Below are 13448 nucleotides of genomic sequence, written 5' to 3'. Positions count from 1 at the left end.
CTCGGTCCGCTGGCTGGAAAACGCTGGCAATGGAGTCCGGAGCAGATGTAAAAAACACAGTCCGAAGGCGGCTCCTGGGCCAGTGCGCAGTTGCGCACCTCTAACAACCCAGGAAGCCGCCCGGCAAACAAACACAGCTCACAGCTTCAGCAGTCCTTGGAGGCAAGTATTTTTGCAGAGAATAGTTCCAGCAACACTTCCAGATGCTGAGATGCCAAAAGAATTCTGCACACTGCTATTCTTTTCAAAAGGGTTTCTTGATTGTCATTAAGCCTATTTTTGACTAGTGAATGAAGGAAAATATTGTTTCTAAGCCAGCTAGAAACCATCAAATAGTTTGAATATTGTTTAAGTCCTGACATTAAGATTTTGACTTTCATAGAATCATAGAATCGTAGAGTTGGAAGAGACCACTAGGGCCATCCAGTCCAACCCCCTGCCATGCAGGAAATCCAGATCAAAGCATCCCTGACAGATGGCCATCCAGCCTCTGTTTAAAGACCTCCAAGGAAGGAGACTCTATCACCTTCCGAGGAAGTGCATTCCACTGCCGAACAGCCCTTACTGTCAGGAAGTTCCTCCTCATGTTCAGGTGGAATCTCTTTTCCTGTAGCTTGCATCCATTGTTCCGGGTCCTGTTCTCTGGAGCAGCAGAAAACAAGCTTGCTCCCTCCTCAATATGACATCCTTTCAAATATTTAAACAGGGCTATCATATCACCTCTTAACCTTCTTTTCTCCAGGCTAAACATCCCCAGCTCCCTAAGTCGTTCCTCATAGGGCATGGTCTCCAGACCCTTCACCATTTTTGTCGCCCTCCTTTGGACACGCTCCAGTTTCTCAATGTCCCTTTTGAATTGTGGCGCCCAGAACTGGACACAATATTCTAGGTGGGGCCTGACCAAAGCCGAATACAGTGGCACTATTACTTCTCTTGATCTAGACACTATACTTCTATTGATGCAGCCTAAAATAGCATTGGCCTTTTTAGCTGCCGCATCACACTGTTCACTCATGTTCAACTTGTGGTCTACTTGGACTCCTAGATCCCTTTCATCTTCTTCTTTTTTGCCTTTTTAAGAAAATCAAATGAATATGATAAGCATTACAGGCTCTTTTCTTTTTTAGGAACTAAAATAAACTTTTATGGATACTTCATATATCAATACACACACACAAACAATGATTTTTTATAAATCTTACAGAAAATATTATAAACTATTACAGTGTAGTATATATCAATATATTGTAGTATAGTACTATCGTTCAACATAACTGACTTTTTGTTGGTGAAGTATATTTCTTCATATCAAGTACTGGTAATGAATTGTACAAAAAATAGTACAATTGGACAATTTTTGCCTTCAGTATCAGGTATATTCTCAAATGTTATATTTCTCCTTCTTATCACTAACTTAATATCTACCCAGTTACGGGTTCTCTTTGCTAAGTCCTAGGGCATTTCTACATGAGCCAAATGAAGCAGTTCCTCCCCAGCCCTCATATTAACCTGTCTTTATGATGCAAGGCCAAAGGCCCGATCTGACTGCAGAATGCCTTCATGGCACGAGTGCATTTCCACAGTGAATCCTCGATCTATTAAATCTAGATCAAGGAAAGTAATAGTGCCATTCTATTCTGCTTTGGTCAGGCTCCACCTGGAATACTGTGTCCAGTTCTGGGCAAAACAATTCAAAAAGGACATTGAGAAACTGGAGCCATGTGTCCAAAGGAGGGTGACTAAAATGGTGAAGGGTCTGGAAACCACAAAGCCCTATGAGGAGAGACTTAGGGAGCTGGGGATGTTTAGCCTGGAGAAGAGAAGGTTAAGAGGTGATATGATAGCCCTGTTTAAATATTTGAAGGGATGTCATATTGAGGAGGGAACAAGCTTGTTTTCTTCTGCTCCAGAGAACAGGACCCAATGGAGAAATGGATGCAAGCTCCAGGAAAAGCTCCAGGCATTGCTCCAAAATGCACAGATAATGGAGATAAGGGAATTGCAGGCAGTTTTGGGGCCAGAATATTCTGGACTGTTCCCGGAGGTTTCTGGCCAGTGTAGAGCAGCCCATAATTAAGATCCTGGCAACTATATTTTTGGAGCAATTTGATTCCCTCAACTATATATTCCAATGTAATTACAAGTAGCAAGAGTGATAATATTAAAACACAGTTTAGTAATCTAGGACATACATGACTAAGGTCAAATCTATGTCCTGTACAAAAGGTTACAGCTAATGGGCTAGTAGGAGTGTATAAAATGTACTCCTGTCCACCATTACCATCTGCCTTTCCAAGAGCAACTCTAAATAAAACAATACCTGCAAGCTCCCTAGCCATAGCCTCAAAAACAATACATATTTGTTGTTGTTGTTGTTGTTGTGTGCCTTCTTCTGAAGCTGAGAGAGTGTGACTTGTACAACTAATTGGGGATCTGCCCAATATAATTGTCCACTTGTGCAATGGGGATTGCACACAACACACAGCTGTTTTTGCAATCCCAGTGAATGAAGTGGTAAATTTATAGCACTTGACAAATAGTTATGACCCATCCAAGAATGCACAGCTGCATGTCTTGAATCCTGCTTCTCCCAGATGTACAAAATCCCCGGAACTACTTGTTGAATGATGATTCAGCATTTGGGTAAATCCAACTGAATTAATGTTTCTACTCTAGCTGGGAAAAGCAAAGGGATGAGACATATGTGAAATGGGAAAGCCTTCTGGCCATCTGCTTCTACAGCTATGAATTCAGTACAATGTCTGTTGCACAATGACCAAAAATTTACAAATGCATATGTAGAACATATGCAGATGTATGATACACAAACATGATTCCAGCAGTTATTCTACTGATGCTGTAACAGGTAGAAAGAACATATGGGGAAACAGGAGATCAGCAGTAAGTTATCTCATGACCTTAAGATCAAGCTCCAAATCAGAGGATTCAAAGAGGCAAATACAATATCAGTTCTTAAGAAGGAATTGATTTCAGCTTTAGAGAAGAGCTAGGAAAGGAAGGCTTAGCCAATGCTTTCAGAAGGAAGCATCCAGAGGCAGATTGCAAGATGCTTCAGAAAAAAGAGATGGGAGATATAAGCAGATCCATTCCCCAGAATGAAATTAGATTTGGATTCCATGGTCTTTTGTGTGATTTTGGAGTGAGGGAAAATACTTAGGCTGTCCTTAACTGCCCAGGTTTGCATATTTCACAGTCTGTTGGTGATTCAGACTTTCGAGCACAAGCTTTAGTAGACTTGGTCTGCTGCCTCCAATGCATGGGGCGAGCTGGTGCTCAGGAAGGGCATTTATAATCAGACCATATGAATAGAGATAGAAATGTAAAACTTGTGGGTGAGATGATAAGGCGACACTTTTGTTTTAACAATGGTCGTTGAAAGACAAAGGCAGGCGGAAAGATATTGCCCAAGGCCAGGGTGGGTGGATGACCATGTGAATGGTGGAAGGAGTTTGGGATTGTGGTGTGGGCAGGCTGACAACCAGAAAGGAGATATGAAGAACTGGCTAAGAGCATTCTCATGACACTGGGGTGTTTATCAGTGTTATAATATGTCTAGTGTGCCAGGAAGCCATGGCCTCTGTTCAACCCACTGTTGATGGATTGGCATTTGTGGGTGTATTCTAAATCAGCTGTTTCTCTTTCCAATCAGCCTTCATAGTATTGTTGTTATTGTTCAAGAACCACTGTCCTGAGGCCAGAGAATGTCCAGGCAGACTGAGGTGTTCTGTAACAGTTTTTTGTGTATTTCCATTCCTAGCATCTGACCATCCTTTCCCTAAAGATGGCCTTCTCTGTCGTTGTAACATGCCTGTCTGTAAGGCATTGTTTGTCAACTGTAAAATGTCACATTGGGAGACAGATGCCCCCCCCCCATGGGGATATTCACTCATGTCCAATGATTTAATCAGCATTTGCGTCAGGTGGTAGGACGGTATGGTATTATGGTGGTAAAAGGCAATGGAGTCTGATAGTAGAAAAAGTCCTGTTAGATGTGTGTGGGGGGGTTGAGTACTGGTCTGGGACTCATTGAACAACTTTGGGCAAACCACATTCTCTCAGCCTCAGAGAAAGGCAAAGGCAACCCCCCCTCTGAACAAACACCCTCCTCACCTGGAATAATCCTGTGTCCAGTTCTGGGCTCCACAATTCAAAAGGGAGGTTGAGAAACTTGAGCCATGTGTCCGAAGGAGGGCCATCAAAATGGTGAAGAGCCGGGAAACCATGAAGCCCTATGAGGAACGAATTAGGGAGCTGGGAACGTTTAGTCTGGAGAAGAGAAGGTTAAGAGGTGATATGATAGCTCTCTATAAATATTTGAAGGGATGTCATATTGGGAATGGAGCAAGCTTGTTTTCTGCTGCTCCAGAGAACAGGACCCAGAGCAATGGATGCAAGCTCCAGGAAAAGAGATTCCAGCTCAACATCGGGAGCAACCTATTGAGAGTAAGGGCTGTTCGACAGTGGAACACACTCCTTCCTCGGAGACTGTGGTGAAATCTCCTTCTTTGGAGGTCTTCAAGCAGAGGCTGGATGGCCATCTGTCGGGGATGCTTTGATGGAAAATTCCTGTATGGCAGAATGGGGTTGGACTGGATGGCCCTTGTGGTTTCCTCCAGTTCTATGATTCTATGATTCTAAGTCTTACCAATAAAATCCGTGATAGGCTTGCCTTAAGTTAGCCATAAGTCAGAAACAACTTGAAGGCATGCAACAACAAGAGGTGGAGCTCGGTGGCTGAAGCAATTGTTTATTTAGAAAGATGCAGTGCTGGACAGAGTATGGCATGCGAGCCCAGAGTCTAACCAGCCAACAAAAATGGACATAAATAGCAATAGCCATAGCATTTACATTTCTACCAGGGCCGGCTCTAGGTATTTTGCCATCCTAGGCGAGACCTATGGACTGCCTTATCGACCTGCCCATCTGATACTCAGGACCTTGGCCCTCTTGAAAAATCTCCTGGTAAAACCTCTGGACTTGTGACTCTGGACTTTAAATCATAGATTTTGTCTCTTGCCTCGCATTGTCTTTGCAAGCTGTTTGTTTGTTTGGGAACTGAGCTGGTCTTATCAACCATTTGGCCGCTTTCGCAGACAGAAGTAGGCTCAAGTCTATCAAAGTTCATGCTACCAATCTTTCAGTTGGTATCAAAGGTGCTGCAAAATCCTTTTGCATACTAACCAGCCAACAGGAAGTTAAATCAAGTTTATATGTCATCATGACAAAAACTATGTATCAACAGGAAATATCCAATACAAAGACAAGCAGTGATGTTACCTAACCAATAATGAGCAAGAACTAATGCCAAACTATGCATGTCATATTTGCTCCTTGCAATTCACACTGGTGTTCTAACTGCTATCCTTATCGGTAGAACATATCAAGACCTTTGATGGTGTTGATTAGAATGGCCTGGACATTTTAATTTCTTTTCACATGTCTAAAGAGTTTATACCATTTTCTATGACTAAGCAGGCATTTCAGACAACACGGCTCTACCTTACTTTGGCCTTTTCGTGGCTTTCCAACTTACCTTCATTTAGCCCCAATCCTAATTTCCTTCCTATGTGGGTGCTACCTGAACGATTTGGCTTTCTTGCATTGTCTTGCTCAGTCCTGGACCAAACAGAGAGGAGTAGTTCCATTAAGTACAGTAACACACACATGCACCTACATGCTCACACACAGAGTGTATTTGTAGATATGTTCTGCAATATGTACAGGAATGCTTGTTGAAGAAAGCCTTTTGCCAAAGTCCTGACTCACTATTCCTCTAGAATTATTTAAGGTATAAAATGGACATGGATAAGGTCAATCTACTGAGCCATTGCTTATTTGAACTTTCAAAAGGAAATTGGACAACATCCTCACCAAAGACATCTTGAGTAAAACAGGAAGAAAAGTGACACATGCACAGGTGATATTTGGGGAGAGCTATTACATTATCACTTATGGCCTCAGAGCATATAAATGCGCCTAGAGGCACAGTGGTTGGTTAAATGCCAGTCCTGCAGCCACAACATTGTGAGTTCAAGCCTACAAGGCTCCAGGGTTGACTCAACCTTTCATCCTTTCATAGTCACTAAACTGAGTACCAGCTTGTTGGGGGCAATTGGCTAACACACTGTAAACCACTTAGAGAATGCCGAGTTCACTATGAAGCGGTATAGAAATGTAAAGTGCTAAGAGCTATTGCACATAAATGAAGACTCCCATGCTCTCAGTATGTATGCCTTTCAGGGATCTTGTGGCCTTGACTAATAGTGCATCTTAGGTAAATTGGACTCAACAAACCAAGTGGACACAGAGCTCTCTAAAAAGTGATATATAGGAATTACGATTTATGAGTAACGTCAGTACACAAAACATTGCCAAGGATCCAGTACGATGTGGTATGGAAGGACATCAAAGGGAGAGATGACACCGCTAGGCGGGGATGCCATTGATTGGAAATCTTTTTTAAAGCATCTCAGACAGAAAAAATGAGCAAGACTTCAGCAAGCTATCTAAAACAAAGGGACTTCTTACAAACAAAAGGTGTCCGTCTGGACTTCCTGCAAGCCCTTGCTTAAAAACTGATTTTACAAAAGATAGTAATGCCTCAGACTAGTTTTATGAGAGACATCACAGAAGCATTAATTTGATCACCTTTGTCCCATAGGTGACATTTCCTATCAGTGGCATTTCCTGCCTGTAATGCATTGATTACTAACCTCACAGCCACATGCTGAGACAGACTGAACTTTGTCTAGGGGGATATTCATTTATGTCCCAATGGTTTAGTCAGTAATCTTGACACACCTACACACCTAATGCTGGTATTAATGGAATTCAGTATAGGTACTAGCTCCAGAATTTAACCAAAAGCCTTTCCAGCTAACCCTTCTGTGTCCTTGTCCAGACCATCAAAAGTGGTTCCACTTTAGAGCATTAGGAGGGGTATTGTACAGATCCTAATATACTAGTTAAAGAAAAGAAAGAGAAAAATAGGAGTGAGTTGTTCTCGCAATGGAGGGGGAAAATGATTATTTGTGTATTAACATGTGCTTTATAGACCATAGCAAAGCATTTGACTGTACAGATCATGAAAAGCTATGGAAGGCTCTCAAAGACATGGGAGTGCCACTACATCTGATAATCCCGATGAGAGATCTGGACCAAGGACAAGAGGCTGCTGTCAGAACAGAACATGGAGAAACAGAATGGTTCCCAATTAGAAAAGGAGTCAGACAAGGCCATGTTCTATTATCCTATTTATTCAACTTATATGATGAAAACATCAGAAGAAAAGCAGCATTAGACTCGGATAAAGGAGGAGTGAAGACAGGAGGAAGGAACATCAACAACCTAAGATATGTGGATGACACCATAATACTGGTGGAAGACATCACTGACTTGGAATAGTTACTAAGAAAGGTCAAGGAGGAAAGTACAAAGGCAGGCTTAATGTTGAACATAGAGAAAACAAAAATAATGACCACAGAAGAAAAAACATAAATTCAACCTACGCAATGAGAAAATCGAAATAGTTAAATAATCCCCATACCTAGATCAGAATGGTGACTGCAGTCATGAAAGAAGAAGAAGACTAGGAATGAGAGGGAAGCTATGAAAGAACTAGACAAGATCCTAAAGTGCAAAGATATACAACTAAGCACTAAAGTCTGAATCGTACAAGCCATCATATTCCCTATTACCATCTACGGATGTGAGAGCTGGACAGTTAAGAAAGAAGATAGAATCAATGTGTTTGAGATGGTGGGACAGGAGAAGAGTGCTTAGGATACTGTGGGTGGCCAAAAGGACAAACAAATGGGTCCTTGAACAGATCAAGCCTTAAATCTCATTGGAAGCCAAGTTGAACAAATTGAGGCTGTTGTACTTTGGCCACACAATGAGAAAGCATGGATCACTAGAAAAGACAATAATGCTAGGAAAGGTAAAAGGCAGAAGGAGAGGAAGACTGCATGCCGGATGGTTGGGCCGGAATAACTCACTTGGTCACCCGTTGACATGAACCCCATACAGAATAGTCTATGTACCCATCTCTTGTGTCATTTGATGGTTGGTTGTTTTAATAAGGGGATGTCATTTTACTGCTATAAGGGATTTTAATTGTCCTGTGGGTGGGAGGGAAAATGGGGTTTATTTTACACTGTTTGTATTTTTACTGGTACGCCACATCGATCCTGTATGCCACATCGATTGTACGCCACATCAATCCTAATGGAGAGGCAGGATATAAATTAAATAATATAATAATAATAATAATAATAATAAGGGAGATCACAGACGTGAATTCTCAAGGCCTGAGCAGCGCAGTGGAGGACAGGGGTTCTTGGAGATGTCTCATTGCTATGAATTGGGATGAACTCAAGGGCAGCTACCAAGAACCATTTAATAAGTACGTATTGCTGACAGCTTGGAACATGGTGGTTAATGGAGTCACCTGCCTTTTCATTTCCTTCAAAAATGGATGGAGGTGCTGAATGATTTCACTGGAGAAGTCACCTTAACTAACCCTTCTCAGTCAGTCTTGTACCAGAGAAAGGTTAGCAGTTCTGTGAAATGTAGTTGCATCCATCTTTGCAGGGATATTGCAAAGGATAGAGAAAAAGTCTTGCTGAAGAAGAACCAGCATGGCTTCTGCAAAGACAGATCCTGTCTCGCTCCTCCTTAGAATTTTTGAGGGTATAAAAATGGCTAATCAAACTAGTTTTTGACAAAATACCAAAGACTCCTGGAGAAGCCAAGGAGAAAAGGAATATAAGAAGGGTTCTGCTTGTGGAGTTTTAGAAAAGAAAGAAAAGAAAAGCTGAGAACAGGAGCACAGAAAGGAACGGTCCGAAAATGACAATAAGGCAAAGCAAGTTAAAAACCATGTTAAAAGAGAAGTATCCTCAACCAGGAAAATGTTGGAGGTATGAAGTTCTTTCAAATCTGAATGATAAGCAAATTAAGCCTTTAAATGTGATTCTGACCCTACCATCGCCTAACTAGGACTTTCTACTAACAACAGCAATCATCTGAAATGAAAGGAAAAGGTTTCACATGAATAGTGTTATTTTTGTGCTTTCTTGTGTATCTGTGCCTTTGTCTGTTTGTTTATTCATGGGATTTACATCCTGCTTTACTCCCTAAATGGGATTCAAGGCACCTTAAAATAACTTTTAAAAAAATAAAGCTATAATATTAATTGCAAACATTAAAAATAATTAAATAATAATAAGATTAAAACAAAAGATTAAAAACAGCATAGTTAAACCCATTTTTAAAAAGTGGCCTGTTGATTTGTGCAGACCCAAATAATTTCAGAGTGTTTTCTTAGGCAAGGAATGCTCCGGGCTGGTTTTCCCAGAGAGTTCTGCAGGAATCTCTTTTCCTGGAGCTTGCATCCATTGCTCTGTGTCCTATTCTCTGGAGCAGCAGAAAGCAAGCTTGCTCCATCCTCAATAGGACAGCCCTTCAAGTATTTAAAGTATCATATCACCTCTTAACCTTCTTTTCTCCAGGATAAACATCCCCAGCTCCCTAAGTTCTTCCTCATAGGGCTTCATGGTTTCCAGACCCTTCACCATTTTGGTCACCCTCCTTTGGACACATGGCTCCAGTTTCTCAATGTCCTTTTTGACTTTTGGTGCCCAGAAATGGACACAGAATTCTAGGTGATTTCAGGGGCAGGAGCTGACACAACCTACCCTGAGTATTCCTTGACTAAGAAAACCCTGTGAAATTAATGGGATCGCCACACATTGACAAACAATTCGATGGGGTGTTCATACAGAGAGAGGAAGATAGAGATCTATAGGCAATTCTGGCACCATCTAATGGCCACTTGCCAGAATTAATGATCAATTCTTTACCAGGGGCCTCTGGGATCTGCTGGGGTTTGATTCCAGGACATGGATGCAGTGGCTCAGTGGTTAAGGTGCCAGTTCTGATGATCCGAAGGTTAGCAGTTCAAGGACCAGGTGCCACATGATGATGGGGTCAGCTCCTGTCACTAGTCCCAGCTTCTGCCAACCTAGCAGTCTGAAAGCAAGCAAATGACAGTAGATAAATAGCTACCACTTTGGTGAGAAGGTATGGAATCATAGAATCGTAGAGTTGGAAGGGACCCCAAGGGCCACCCAGCCTCTGTTTAAAGCCCTCCAAGGAAGCAGACTCCACATTAATTCTACAGTGTCCCATGCGGTAATGCTGGTCTTTGGCAACAATGGCTCTGCAGCTTAGTAACGTAAATGAGCACCGACCCTTACAGTCGGTAATGACTAGGCATTCATCTCAAGGGACTACCTTTACCTTTACCTTTTTGGTTCTATAACACACACACACACCCATGAATACCAAAATCTGTGCATGCTAAAGTTCCGTTATATACAGTGGTGTAGTAAAATAGTGACCCTTAAATAAATGGCAATATCAAGACTTAGTCTTTGAAATATATATATGGAGGGTCAACAGTGATTTACTTTTCTTATCTGCTAAACTGCAGTTATTACTAATTTATCTTAAATGGGATTTAGTGTATGCCACCCTATTTTCTTCAGACATCGGGCAGGATAGAACTATAGAGAACTGGTGCAGCGTGAGACCCATCATGGTGTAGTGGTTTGAGCATTGGACTATGACTCTAAAGACCTGGGTTCGAGTCACCGCTCAACTATCCAAACCCACTGAGTGACCTTGCTCTGATGTAAAAAAAAATTGTGTGTGTGTCTGTTTATAAGTGTAAGTTGTTTTTGTTACTGATTTGTTTTGCATGTTTTTGCTCCATTTGGGGGGGGGGGTTTGGTGGGCTACCCAGGGCCCCCCTCTCCCCACTTCGGCTGGAGACCATGGCTCCAGGGTCTGGCAGGAGCATCCAGCATAACTGGGATGTGGGCTTGGTTTCCCTGCAACACACACACGCCTGGTGCTGACACTCAGCCTTCCAGGTCACAGCCGTGTTGTGCTGCTGCATGTTGTTGTTGATGCTGCATCACTTGGCAAGATCCAACAACAGAGGATTTGTTTGGCTGAACAGTCCAATGACTTCGTTTCAGTCACAGCTTGGCATCCCCTTCACCTTGCCATGGAGGGCATAAAACACCAGGCCTTTGGCCAATGTCAGCCTGGGGCATGTGTGTTTGTGTGCATGTCTGTGTGCTGAGGCCCTCCTGCTGGTGGTGGCCAACACTGGCCAATTGCTCAGGCCACTTAAGCTTTGCCAGGGACGGGGCCCACAACTGGCATGGGAGGTGGGCAAAGCCCTCCATCTACAGTAAGTCAGAAAAGGGGTCATTTGTCTGGAGAAGAAGCAGGAGAGGTGCAAACCACTGCCACACACTGGCTCTCAACTTCAGAATGATGGGTGTGTTTTTTCACACAACACTCCTTCCTTTAGACTTTGGGTGTGTTGCTTTTGGTGCAAGTGCTCTTGTGTCTGGCTGCATGTGGGGACAGACCCCTGCCTCCCCATCCTTTGTCCCCCTGGCTAGCTTTCCTCTCCTGGGGGCCCTTTCCTGCATGCATTACCTTCTTGCCTTCCTTGTGAAGTCCAATCATCCACATCATCCCCATTTGTGCCCACATGCCAGGCTCTGCTATCAGGGCATGTGAGTGGGGCTGAGGATGAGGAGGCAGGGAGCCATGAGCCAGAAGGGTGGGAAGGTGTGGGAGACTCTTTCCTTTCCCTGCAACTAGGGCACCCTGCCTGCCCACCCAGCTGCCTTCTTTTCCCATCCTGTCCTGGGCCCAGGGGCTCTCAAGACCACCTTGAACCCCATCCCAACCTCAGGACCCACTTCACTGGACCCAGTAATGCCAAACCAGCTGTCTATGAGCTTCTTCTCTGAGCATGTGCAGAATGCATATCTAGCCAAACTCACCAGCTTAGAGGTGGCAGAAGGCGCTTGGATGGCTCAATTGGCAAAGCAAGGAGTGTGTGTGTGCATATGTGTGTGTTGTGTATGCATGTGTGAGTCACTTAAGAGAAAGTGGGGGGCTGTTTTGCCGATCTCCTGCCGGCTGAACGCTTTGTTTGGGCAGAAGGCCAGAGGGGCCTCGGTGGACTTTATCACTCCAGCCGCAGTTTGAAGAAACAGGAAGATCCAGGGTCGCTGTGTTGGCCACAGAGCAAATCCAACAGCATCAGAAACCCACCAAACAGCGATACCTTTATTGGGACAATCAAAATACACAACACACGTCTTGCAAGCTTAGGAAGCTCCAGTGTCTTCTTCTTCTTCATCATCAGGCAAAGTGTTACAAAGCAAACAGGGGGAGAGATGTTAGTCCTTTGTTCTCAGTTCAATGGTACCGAGGGGCATCCCTTGCAGGCTGGCACCTCCTGCTCCTCCTTCTGTCCTTGTGGCAAATGGAGATTGTCTCAAGGCCCAGGAAAGTTAACATCAGCAATAGCTTTTGGTGGGTTTTTCAGGCTCTGAGGCCATGTTCTAGGAGGGCTGGCTCCTGACTTAATCCCTAACCAAATCTTCTCTCTCTATATATATATGTGTGTGTGTAAATACATTTAGGTTGCGCCTATGATATTGGGATCCGAAGCTACAATGTTAAATGTCACCACTGTTAGCCTTACATCCAGTGGAATACATGGGAACGATGATTGACGAATGATGGCATCAGTGCCCAAAAGCCTCCCTAAGGGCTGGGCCTGGTGTGGTCAGTGGAGGGGTGACACTGGCCTTTGGCCATCCCTGAGGCAAAGCTGTCCTGGAGCTTCCTTGGCAAGACTTGAGAGAGGCTGAGAGAGTGTGACCCTGGGTCCCTCCAAAGCCTCAGACCCGATGTTCCTGGTTCTGTGGTTCCATGGAGGCCCTTGGGACCTTTTTGGCAGAGCCAAGGAAAGGGGGGGGGGGTTCCCTTCTGAACCAGAGAGTTGGAAGAGAGCCCCCCAAAGGGCCCTGATCCGCTCAACCCCTTCCTCCTCCTCCGTCTGCCATGCAGGAACTCTCCTTCAACCCGCCCTCCCTCTGGGATAGAGGCCCAGATCCAGCCTCCGCTGAAAGACAGCCGCCTCCAAGGAAGGAGACTCGATCGCTCTCCGAACCATAGAGTTGGAACCATAGAGTTGGAAGAAGGACTGTCCCCCAAAAGTGTCCGGCCTCCAAGCGCCTTTCCTTCCCTTCGCTGGCGGCGGAAGTGAGGTCACAGGCCCCGCCTCCTGCCTCCCGAGCGTCGTCGTCGTCGTTGCCGTGGCAACCGCTAGGAAGAGGAGCGGGTGGAGGAGCAGCCATGCCAGACTGGGCCGCTAGCGCCCTCAAGCGGTCGGCGGTGGCGGTGCCTCTCGGGTGGTTTTGGCTCTACGGTGCCGCCTTCCCTTCGGTCGTCCTCTCGGTGCTTCTTCCGACCTTCGTCCTGCTCTGGCTGCCGCCGCCCGCCCAGCCTCCGCCGCTTCCTCCTTGGGCCCAGCTCCGTGAGTAGCA

The 13448-nt window shown here is 44.5% G+C and overlaps 2 protein-coding genes across 5 annotated transcripts in view; one reads left to right on the top strand and one right to left on the bottom strand.

Moving 5' to 3' along the window:
- Nucleotides 1–9892, bottom strand: part of LOC149317864 (cytochrome P450 2J4-like) — a 67051-nt gene extending 57159 nt beyond the window's left edge. Inside the window, exon 1 of one of the 2 annotated variants that reach the window (XM_089508583.1) lies at nt 9885–9892. Coding sequence is in view for 1 of the 2 variants with exons in the window: in XM_089508582.1 (XP_089364708.1) it covers nt 5555–5560 (6 nt within the window). In the remaining variant the exon portion in view is untranslated. Of the gene's footprint in view, nt 1–5554; nt 5570–9884 lie in introns of those variants that run through there. The other variant, XM_089508582.1, reaches the window with a different exon arrangement.
- A 3053-nt stretch (nt 9893–12945) lies between these two features.
- The window catches only part of LOC149317863 (uncharacterized), a 31698-nt gene continuing 31195 nt past the window's right edge, over nt 12946–13448 (top strand). For all 3 annotated transcript variants that reach the window (XR_016279937.1, XR_016279938.1, XM_089508586.1), the window contains exon 1: nt 12946–13438. Coding sequence is in view for 1 of the 3 variants with exons in the window: in XM_089508586.1 (XP_089364712.1) it covers nt 13258–13438 (181 nt within the window). In the remaining 2 variants the exon portion in view is untranslated. The remainder of the gene's footprint in view (nt 13439–13448) is intronic.

Source organism: Sceloporus occidentalis, unplaced genomic scaffold, assembly GCF_023333645.1.
Source record: "Sceloporus occidentalis isolate IW3139 unplaced genomic scaffold, rSceOcc1.0.p SCAF_2, whole genome shotgun sequence".
NCBI lineage: Eukaryota > Metazoa > Chordata > Lepidosauria > Squamata > Phrynosomatidae > Sceloporus > Sceloporus occidentalis.
The sequence above is the reverse complement of the archived record's forward strand: the minus strand, read 5'-3'. Positions and strand labels throughout refer to the sequence as shown.